Source organism: Cryptomeria japonica, chromosome 6 (assembly GCF_030272615.1).
Source record: "Cryptomeria japonica chromosome 6, Sugi_1.0, whole genome shotgun sequence".
NCBI lineage: Eukaryota > Viridiplantae > Streptophyta > Pinopsida > Cupressales > Cupressaceae > Cryptomeria > Cryptomeria japonica.
This window is the reverse complement of record NC_081410.1, coordinates 598,454,285-598,466,152: the sequence shown is the minus strand read 5'-3', so window position 1 is coordinate 598,466,152 and position 11,868 is coordinate 598,454,285. Positions and strand designations below refer to the sequence as shown.

The window sequence follows — 11,868 nt, the reverse complement described above, 5'->3', positions numbered from 1 at the left end:
AAACATAGTGACTGCTACTCATGCCACAGATGTTCTTCATCTTGAAGCTTCAACTAAGAAGATTATCACAAGGACTTGGAAAGATGAAAGGGACAAACATCGAATGAAGGAGATGTTGCGCAGAATGGTAGAGTACATTGAGGCAGTGAACAGTCTGAATCCTCAACCCTTGTCACAATTGCCTACATCATTTGATTCAAAGTCCCCGATCAATTAGAAAACCTTGGAACAAATACAGAAATGTAGACTGATAACAAAGACCGTGATGGAGTGGTTGGAACAGATGCGGAAATCTGGAGCTGCGTATTTTGGGAACCTGAGTAAAGTTCATAATGGGGCAATACAAGTAATGAAGGAATTGGAGACTAAAATAAGTAATTGGAAAAATGAAGAGGTGGAATGGGCAACAAGGACTACACAGATGTGAGAAGTACAAACTTACGTAGTTATGAAATTCCTAACTGAGAAACTAGTGCCAGGACTGGATGATAGCATCTTGTATGTCTGCCAAAAGAATATTGAATGGAGGAATTCATTGATAAAACAAGCATATTGAGAATTCACAAAATTGGCAGGCCAACTTGCAGAGTTAACCACTTCCATGCGAAATGAGCTCTTATGCATTGGAATTAAGTGCCTAAAAAGTGACGGGACACTAGAGACCGTCGAAGTAATAACATAATCTTTTGAGAAAAAGATTAACTATGTGAAGGAGGCTAAAGGCTTGGTCTCAGATGACCTAACTACTATCGCCAAAATTGAGTCGCTTCTCTTCCTATGCATTGGACATCTGGATAGCCACTCCGATAAAGTTGCACAGGTTCATAAGGAAAAGGAGGTGTGGGAGCAACGCATAGCACACATGGGGCTTCCACATAAGCCTGTTGTCCAACACTTCATTACGACGTATTCTGATTGGAAGAAAGAATCCATTTCTTGAAATTTCTTTCATGTTTTCTAGACGATAGGCTCTGTTTTTTGGTAGTGAAAAAAAGACAGTTTCATTTGGTAAATTTTGTTGAACTTCACGGGGCGGAAAGTTAGTTTCTTCCACGTTTCCTGCTTTACTGTAAGCCTTGTTGTGGCTATTTAAGGGATGAAAAAGACTCTATTTGGTTCCGAAATATTTTGGGGGAAAAAGGAATACAATAGATAAAGATCTGTTTTTCATGATGTTTTGAGAAAGAAGAGAACAGTTTTTATAAATAAAATTGTTGCAAGTTCTGTAGTATTAAATCTGTGAGTTTAATAGATTTGGATGATAATCTCTATGTGGATTTAGTTTGAATTTGGAGTTTGTTACTTTTCTTCTTATTATATGTGAATGCATGAAAAATGCTTTTCCCTTGAAAAATAAATGCTTGAAGTCTGTGAACTTCATGATTAAATTGGTGTTGTTAATTGAAAATATATTCATTGTGTGCTAACAAGTGAATATAAATCTGCCTTTAAGTACTTTCAGGTAAAAAGTATGCAAATTAAATTACTATAATCAGAGCTGATTGAAAATCATTCTTTGTTGGGGAGCTGTACCCGTATGCAGAGGATAACTATTCCTAAAATTATCCAACTGCTAGTTGCTTTTGTCTTTTAATTAATGGGCATACAGAGATTTAAGAATACAATGTATAAAAGACAAATCTGTTGACTAACACCTTGTAAGCTAAACAAAAAGATTCTACTATAAATTATAACATATACAAACTAAATTGGTTTTACCTAGAATGACATCCAAAAGAATATATTTAAGATCTAAAGGGCCCCATGAGACTAACTAAGGAAATCCATTAAACAGTTTCATGAAACCCATGAGTAAACACTTCTCTTTACAGAATTCAAGGAAAAATTTTATACCATAAATTATTATGTGACACAACAAGATTAAAGCGAAAGAAAAATAAAAGAAATAGAACCCATCACTCATGAATATACCCTTGCATATAAAGGCTACAAGAAATGGGATAGTTAAACTTTAGTTTTTGTAAATGAATAAAACCCCACTTCTTCATAATTTTAGCAAAATAAATTAATGATGTAAATTGATAGACAGTAGATAAAGTTACCTAGAAGAGTAACTATTGCATATTTTTTGTAATTTTTTATATATTTATTTTTTACCTCTCCATCATCTACTCTAACAATCTTCCATCTATTATGTCTAATGATGGAAAAACCTTAAATTATATACACGTTTTATATAAGAAAATGTGGGTCTCATCATTGTTGAAGCTAGTAAAAATATTACAAGAAAAAGTGGTAAGAACAAAATATCGCATATCACTCATATCACTGGAAAGCCTCCTTTTCCTCATCCTCTTCCTTATGCTCCTCGTCCTCATCCTCCCTCTTCTTCTAACTGTATGCGGGAAAAGTGGGTCGATAGAACTCAATATGTGGAAAACAGAGTCTAAGGAGCCTTGCTCACACACTCACAGGACTTCTTGGTACAAGCCATGGAGTCATGAAGTATGGCTTAGCTTCCCAAGGTTGGTTCCATGGTTCTCTATCTCACAAGGTCCCTCAAACCAATGTATTTGCTCTTAAATCACTGAGCAAAGTGGTTTAGGGATGACAAATGCAAGAACGAGGGATGCTTTGGTTGATTTTAAGATGAAATGCATCCTAAGCTATGCATGATCCTATAAATGCAATAAACTAGATTATAAGATGACAAGATTAGTAGCAAGACTATCCTAGCATGATATACTAGTTTATGATTAAGCTAAATGATAAAGAAAATACTCTAAACATGCATATTTAGATTAATTCCTATTGAAAAGAGAGGCTAAATGATGAGCACAAATGATATATTAAAGCTTGGATGGATTTTAGTATAAGTATGATGCTAAAGACTTGGATCTATGAAAATGGAGGAATGAGAGCTCTATTTATAGCAAAAATAGGGCAATGGATGCTCAGGATTGAAAGAGTTAATCAAGGGCTAAGTTTGAAAGTTGTCAATCCATGTTTACAATTGGCACCAATGAAATGGTGACAATTGTCAACATAAGGTTGGTTGAGAGGAGATGTAAGAAGCATTAAATGCTTGAGAAGATCTCATGGTTACCCTAGGGGTTAAGGGTTAAGGTTAAGTTAGGAATACCCATTGGATAAAGCTTTTACCCAAAGGATAAACTCTTGTGCAAAGGATAAAGAGATAACTATGGTCAAAGCAATGAATGCTTGATGAGACCCTTGGGTTAGATGGAGGTTAATTTAGGCATAAAGTCTCTAACCATGTAAGAGGGTTGAGTTAACCATTAATGGTTTGGAAGACTTTGGAGGTTTGAGAAGTGACTTCCCTTTGTTTAGGGATGTGACAATATTTAGGAGATGGGTTAGGCTAATTGAAAAGTGATTTAGAAGAATCTAGAAGAAGGTTAGAAAGGGGTTTAGGAGGCAAGTGGGAGATGTAGGAAAATGCAAGTGGGTGAGGGAAAATAGAATTTATTAAAATAAATTGCTTTATTTCAATTTGGTTGCAAGTTGGGAAATTGAATAAATTAGATTTATTCAATTTGGGGTGGACTATTAATTAAATGTAAATTTAATTAAAAGTAGCTAGAAAGGGGTTTAATTAAATATATTGGTTTATTCAATTAAATGATGCGAAAGGGGTCTTATGAATTTAACTAAATAAATTGAATAATTTACTTAATTAAATAGAGGAATGCAAGTAATTTAATTAAATTAGATTTAACTAAATAGATGAATGAACATAAAATATTCATTTGGGAATATGGTCATTTTTATACGTCTACACTAATTCTTCTACTTCTTGTTCCTCTAGTTCTTTCTCTTTTTCCCTCCACTTTTGTTTTTCTTATTTTGCTACATATTTATGTGTACTATGGTTAAGCTATTGTTAATAGGATTAGATTTGAGTTAATATAGTTTATAACTTTCTTTACCATGTACTTTGATCAACTTATCATATGGATATATCAATTATTCATATCCATACATATATAGATGACATGTACAATATAATTTGAGAATAGATGATATTTTCTATAGTGAAGGTTTTCTTGAGGGAGAAATAATCTCTCTATCTTTGGAAGGATTATGAAATAGTACAAAATACAAATAAAATAATACCTCTAGACACTCATGATTTTTCAAGCAAGTTTCTAACTTGATTGGTTATATATGACCAATTGTTCTAAAATCTAGAGCTGCCAAATTATTTTGTATGGGAAATAATTATTGTCTAGTGTGCTGACAACATTTTAACCAATTACCTTGTTGGGTTATACCAACCTAATTGGTTTTATCTAAATGCAAATCCAAAAGAAAATATTTCAAGACCTAGAGGTCCTCATGATAAGCATAGACAAAATCCCTCAAAAAACTTCATGGAACGTACTTGTAAACCCTTCCCTTTGTAGTATTGAACAAAAAATATTGTCGTATAAGTTAAAACATATAGAACCAACTAGTTTTACTTGTAACAACATCTAGAAGAAGATATTTTTGTAACCCATAATGCCTTGTGATAGCTATTGAGCAAATTACTCAAGCTATTTCATGGAAATCATAGGTAACCCCTTTCCTTTTTAAGCTAAACAAAAACGTTCTACTATAAATTAAATCATACAAACAAAATTGGTTTTACCTAGAATGATATCCTAAAGAATATGTATTTAAGATCTAGAGGGCCCCATGAGAGTACCTATGGAGATCCATTAAACAGTTTCATGAAACTCATGAGTAAATACTTCCCTTTGCAGAATTCAAGGAAAATTATATACCATAAATTATTATGTGACACAACAAGGTTAAAGTGAAAGAAAAATAAAAGAAACAGAACTCGTCACTCATGAATCTACTGAATATAAAGGCTACAAGACATGGGATAGTTGAACTTTAGTTTTTATAAATGAAGAAAACCCCACTTCTTCATAATTTTAGCAAAATAACTTAATAATGCTCATTGATAGAGAGTAGATAAAGCTACCTAGAAGAGAAACTATTGCATATTTTTTGTAATTTTTTCTATAAGTTTTTTTTTTACCTCTCCATCATCTACTCTAACACTCTTCCATCATAGCTGGCAACAAAGGAGGGTGTATCTAGAAGCTTACTTATCTTTTAATTTCATTATATCTAATGATGAAAAAAACCTTAAAATATCTACATGTTTTATATAAGAAAATGTGGGCCCCATCATTGTTGAAGCTACTAAAAAAATTACAAAAAAATGATAAGAACAAAATATCGCATTAATGCCTATTTGGTATATCCCATCATCATAATAGGTGATTTATGATGATAATGTATTATTTATTAAGGATTCTCTTTTATAGGTTATGATGTCTTAGGTATGCTATTTTGTATAGAGGATAGTAGTTTCCCACATGTTGCTTATCAAATTAAAAGAAACCCATACATATTTTCCCTCCTTCCATGTGACCTTTATCTTGGAGTGTGGTTTGTTTGTTTTTCTACAACTATGTAAAGATGACAAAAAGAAAAAGAAAAAGAAATAACCAATTCAAATTCAAATAAATAATTCTAAAAGACAAATTAATATATATTCTATATCACACTTTCATATGAATGAATATGAAACTAGCCAAGAAAACTTTCTTCTAACTAACAAACTTTCTTTGTATATATTTTTAATATATTAACAAAAGTAAAAAGCAAATTTAAAAATAAATCCTAAACTTAAGAAATAGTAGAAATATTTTTGGTTGCACAATTTTTGATGGAAATTAATATCAATTTAATTGATTGAAAATATAAGTCTCTACTTATAGGCAATGAATAATAATTATAATGCCATTTCAAATAACAACAATTTTTTTTTTTTTAAATAAATAGCAATTCAAGAATAGAGAAATAGATCGAGGAGAGCGGAGGCTGACGCTGTGGTGCTAGGGTTTCAGATGGGGCTTTTTTGAAGAAGAAGATGGAGATGAGGATGATGGAGGAGAAGGTTATCCTCTTGCTATTAGTCCCCTCTCTTATGGGGCTTTGTCGCATGTGAGGACGTTTCCCCTGTGTTGGTTTTTACACATGCGGAAGGTGCCCCTTTGCCCTTTCCCAACTAGTGTTGTTGGGATGCTTGGTTTTCGTGCTACATGGATTGGGTCTAGGCCGATCTACGGAGGCATCTATGGTGGAGGGGTTTCTTAGCAGTTTGTGGTAAGGGAGCGGATGTGGAGGGGCCTATGATCCTCTTCCTGTTGTATTGCCTCTCATGTTCTTTTTTCCCCTCTCCCAATAGTCGTGCTTGGTGGGGAGGTGGAGGATACTGTGACAGTGACTGGGATGAAGCAATTGATAGGGAGAAGCTCTTGGCTGGCCCTGAGCCTCCTCTCTTGTTCTGGGCTTTCCTTCCCTCACCTTGGTGTGGTTGTCCCTATGTGGCTTGGAGCTATTCAATGGTTGTTGTTCAAGGTATAGAGGTTGGTTTGGGTTTTGTGGTCATTTTTTCCTATCTGATCGGGGATCTTTGTGGGGTTTCCCTTGTTTTCTTTTATTCTCGGTGTGGCCTTTGTGTTCTTGGTTGCAGGGTGACCCTGCAACGACCTTTTTCCCTTAGGGGTGATCATTGGTTGGTGAAAATATGGTTGGGAGTTGGATGTTTTGACAATTCCTTTGCTCATGGTCTTGTCCCAGTCTTCGATAGGGGTTTGGTGAGTTTTTTGTGTCCCTGGTGTTTGTTCAAGGGTTTAAGGTTGTTTTCTTCTATTGCTAGCAAGGTATTCCCTGTTGGGCAACTATTTGTTGGAGGAACTTCTTGATTTCCTCTCTATATGCTTGGATGGTGAAGGGGTGGATGGTGGATCAGGGTGAGCCTCTATTCCCTATGTGGTCATTGGAAGTGCAGTTAAGGTATTATTTTTGGGCCTGTTTGGAGTATGTTCTGCTTGCCAAAGGGGTTCCTTCTCTCAGCTAGGCTTTCTCTTATTTGGCTTCTATGGAGGTGAAGCCTACTCCTATTGAGGTGGGGTTTGTGTCGAAAGATTTGTTGAGGGGATGGCATCTTCGATTTCCATAGTTCTCTTTCCTGCTCCTTATTGAGGTGGGAGCTTCCTCGATAGAGGAGGGGATCAATTTGTGGAAGGAGGATAGTGGCTTCTCTTTATGGTATCCTCTCAATGGTGGCTTCCCGATGGTGAAATGGAGGTCAATTAGAGACACTTATTTTGGTATCTTCTCCTCATTGGTGGTGGGCTCCTCTCCTATAGAGGTGGAGAGAAGTTTGGCTTTTGAGGGGATGTTTTGTTGCTAGTCTAGTTGTTGTTGGTTGGTTCAGGGTTCCATTTTTGGGCCCTTTGTTATGGTTTGGAGAACCAGGAGAAATCCCCTTTTATGTACCTTGGTGATTGGGTTGGTTGAGGTTTAGTTGATGGGTGGTTTGGTGATGTCCACTCTTGTCTCTCCAGTTAATTTTCTTTTTGAGTAAAGGTTTGGGGTCCTTTTGAAAACCCTTGAAGGTTTATGGGTCCTTTGAAAACCATTCTTTTCTTCTTGTTCTCTTTTGGTGGGCTTTTGCCTTCCTCTTTGTTCTAAGATTCTGGGTCTTTTCAAAACCCTGCTTTTTTATTTCTATGTTTGGGTCAGGGCCCTCTCCCTGCTTATATAATAAAAAACAATAAAATTTTGTTGATGTCCACATAATGTAATAGTTATAATGAAGTGGAAACTAAAGTACATATTTTGGGGATCTTGAGTCACTCCAATGATTAATTTGTAGGATGCATTGGATGTGGCAAATATTGAGCATTGATAGACTAAAAAAGAAATATTACTTTACAAGCAATACAATGATAATATGTGATTTATGTGTTGTTTGTTTATGAACAATTAGTGATTGCCATTATTAAAAGGAAAGTGATATTTCTTTACAATCCACTTTAAACCACCTTTGAATTGATGAAAAGAAAACGTTAAATTTTCTTTCACAATCTTGTAAAAAATTACTTCTAACTCATTGTGCTCTTCCATTTAGTCAGATCTAAGAAATATTTAATTAAAAAACATGAAAGGACATCCATAGTCATGGGTTCATCAATTTTATGTTTTTTATTTTGTAAACCATTTATTTGAAGGGTTGCGGTTCAATTGGTTAAGCACAATTGATGAGGATGATGGTATGTGATAAAAAGTCATCCACTAAGATTCAAATACTTGGAGGCACATTCTAACCAAGAAGTTTGATACCTGGATGACTTTGAGGGAGATGACTTCTAATTTAGATATATATTTATAAAGATGATGTTTTTGATTAAGGCAAAAACAAGTTTTGAAGAGATCCGAAACCCTTTACATAAACAAAGATCAGTCTAGGCTTAACAAAGAGTTAAGCCAAAAAAGATCACTAAAACTGAATAGCCCCTTAAAAAACATAAACCACATTACAACAAAAGGGCATAGACCTGTTATCACTGTTTAAAATTGGGTTTTTCTTTTCCCATAATTGGCTATGGTATGTTGTTTTGCCGAATAGGGTGTATTTCCAAATGCTTTAGCTCTGTTCTAGACCTTAAGGGTTTAAGGGTTTTTGATTTTTAGATCTTATCTTTTTTATGTTAAACCCTCTGGTTTCTAATCTTCCGTTACTTTATTCACTTAAGTTATGGGTCGTGGGGTCGTAGGAAGTGTCCCGCCTTGTTATTTGCCTAGGTGGTTACGTTGATTATTTGAAAATTTTATGCCTTGTATGCTTTTTTTCTAAAGTTGTCGGGCCCACTAACTAGTGCACATCTCGCAAATGATCCAACGACTCGCGCTATTTCACAAGGGTAAAATGCTCACTCCTTATGCCCGCGAAATAGCGAGAATGAACGAGAACCGTCCATGTGTCATGATGGAAGAAGTAAAGGGTGTAGCTGTCAAGAGTGGTTGGAAGCCCCATGGATTTCTTCTGGCGTATTAAAAGGTAGCACGTGGCACAAGTCACCACAGTCAGTGGGTTAGGATTAAAGGTTCAAAGTGGGCCCCAGAGATGAGTCAGGTCGTAGGTGGAGATGACCTGACAGGTACAGCTGTTAACAATTTATTGAAAACCCGTGGTTTCCTTCTGGCAAATGACAGAGTGACAAGTCAGCTCTGGATGTGACAAGGTGTCAGGTGTCCATAACGAGTCAGTGGGCCCACCTCTCCTGAGAGCCTTCTCAGAGGATTAAATGCCGATCAACTTGAGAGATGATCCAACGGCCCGCGCTATTTCGCAAGGGTAAAATGTTCACTCCTTAGGCCCACAAAATAGCGAGAATGAATGAGAACCGTCCACGTGTCATGATGACACACGGTCTAAAAAGAAAATGTGGGTCCCTATGGTTCCCTTCTGGCAAATGAGAAAATGACAAATCAGCTCCACAGATGACTGCATGCCAGGTGTTCGTGACGAGTCAACGGGCCCACCATTCCTGAGAGCCTTTCCAAAGGATTAAATGCCAATCAACTTCAGAGATGATCCGACGGTTGGCACTATTTTGCAAGGGTAAAATGCTCACTCTTTAGGCCCGCGAAATAGCGAGAGTTAACGGGAGTCGTCCACGTGTCATGATGATGACGTGGGAGATAGACCTGTTGAGACGAAAGTGGGGCCCCCGTGGTTTCCTTCTGGCGAATGACAGAGTGACAAATCAGTTCCAAAAGTGACAAGGATGCCATGTGTTCATGACGAATTAGCGGGCCCACCATTCCTGAGAGCCTTTCCAAAGGATTAAATGCCAATCAACTTCAGAGATGATCCGACGGTCGGCGCTATTTCGCAAGGGTAAAATGCTCACTCTTTAGGCCCACGAAATAGCGAGAGTTAACGGGAGCTGTCCACATGTCATGATGATGACATGGTCTAAGAAGAAGGTGTGGGCCCACCGCAATATAAAGAAAGACACGCGGCCAGTATCAAGTGGAATGCGAAGGGATTTTCAAGGCCAATGGTTGGGTGCCGCATGGTATTATGTAACCAATAGAAAAGCGGGACCCAGAGTAAAGGCAAAGCTGTCAGTAACGAAATGGTAAAAGTGAAACACTTGCAAGAAGGTTGTGACCCATTGGAGCGAAAAATACGAATTCTCATATGAATTCGATTTTGAAGGGACGGCCGAAGCATGCGGAATCAATGTTACAGTTAAGGCCCTGTGTACAAATATTTGATTTCCTAACTACCAAGTGAAGATATCTTTTAAAAGATTTTGTAGAAGAGCAGATGCAGAGTTATCTTTTTCAAATACAGAGCAAGTTAGTTCAGTCGCAGAGCAAATTCCTTCAAGCAAGCATTAGGTTCTCTCATATTTTGTAGCAATTCTTGTGTGGTGTTCTAAGTAAGATAATTTTCTTGTTGCAGGATTGTTTAAGAGTGATATTCATTTTCTTGCATTTTCAAATGGCTCCTAAAAGGGAATTTTCTGACAAGGTTAATTATTTAGAAAGAAGTGTATGTGATGATTTTTTAGAAGAGTTGACATTGTCAACTAACCAGACATCAAAGGCCAAAGAGTTAGTGCCTAGGGCTCCCTGTCTGAAGATAGGAGAAGGATTGTATGACAAAGGTAATTCGCCGAGAGACCCAGAGGTTGGACTGTCCAGGTTGGGGTTGTTTAGAGTCGGATTTGGAATGAGAAATTCTCCTGCTCCTCAAAACAGTATTTGGGAACTAGATGTTGGGAAATTAGTAGTCCCAGGGGTATTCATGGATACAGACCTGCTAACCCAAATGGCATTGAATTATGATCCAGTCACAAGATGCATCCGGGATGTAAATGGGAAAACCCTTGTGGAAATTAATGCTGAAGAATTAAGGACAGCATTTGGGCTTAATGAGTTCACAAAATTCTTGGAACCCATAAATTTCACATCATTAGCCCAAGTTTACGGTGCATAGAGGAGTCATCTCAGGAATGGGCCTCTTAAAGAACTTTTTGTGAAAATAGGAGGGTTAGTAGTTGTAGGACCCAACACACAAGAGCCTTTTTCACTAAGTATGTTTACCTTGAGGGCTAAAGGAATGTATTGGGCACTTTGTCAAGTTCTAGGAGAGGATGCTGAAGCAGATATGCCAAATCATTACTTGCTAATGATCACCCAGATTTTGAATCCTTCTCTTGCTATCACTTTTGATTATGCCTCTTTCATTGCCGATGCTATCCATGGAGGCTTGATAGGAATAAAGAATGGAAAGGTGGACAGACCTTTTGGATGGTATTCACTCTTAATGCACCTTTTCTCTTCAAAGGTGGTGATTATTTTGCTAGTGGACTAGACCTAGTTAAGGAAAAGGAAGGAGAAAAAATGCCGGTACAATTATGGAGTACTGTGTTGTCATGGGACAGAGAGGATGCTAGTTTTTTTAAGTTTGACAAATATTTTGCATCCAAAATAAGAACTCTCTTATGCTCTGATAACCCAAGAGTCCCCAAGGTTCTTCTGGAATTCACAAGGCCAAAAGAATTCGCAGAGAACATCAAGATTGTTCATAATTGGGGCGACATTTATTTATATCCAGTCTCCACAATTTTCAAAATTTTTGGTTTCAGGGGTACTCCATTTTTGTTACCCTACCAGGTCCCTCTCAAAGTGGGAATAGCGGAGATCCTTAGGCAAATTGGTGGCCTACAAGAGGCAGAGTTGACAGGCAGAGGTAAAGGGACTATTTTCCTTGCAACTACCATAGCCCACCAATTCATAATAACAAAGGGAGGCTGGAATTGTTTTGAGGATTTCCTCAAACCTTACCATTTATCTACTGCAGTGTCTAGGTGTGCTGATCCAGAGGACTTCTTCAGCGGTGTGTTCAGGAGGAAGGTAGCATGCAGAGGTAGGCCTCATCAATTCCAATTTCCTGAAGACCTCATCAGAAATGAATTTGATTTAGATGAGCAGGAATTAAGGAAAGAAAAGTGGGTG

The 11,868-nt window shown here is 37.0% G+C and overlaps 1 protein-coding gene across 1 annotated transcript in view; it reads left to right on the top strand.

The window, feature by feature from the left end:
- The first annotated feature begins 265 nt into the window (after nucleotides 1-265).
- Nucleotides 266-11,868, top strand: part of LOC131876728 (UDP-glucosyltransferase 29-like) — a 29,566-nt gene continuing 17,963 nt past the window's right edge. The window contains exon 1 of the mRNA XM_059222194.1: nucleotides 266-374. Coding sequence (XP_059078177.1) covers nucleotides 266-374 — 109 coding nt within the window. The remainder of the gene's footprint in view (nucleotides 375-11,868) is intronic.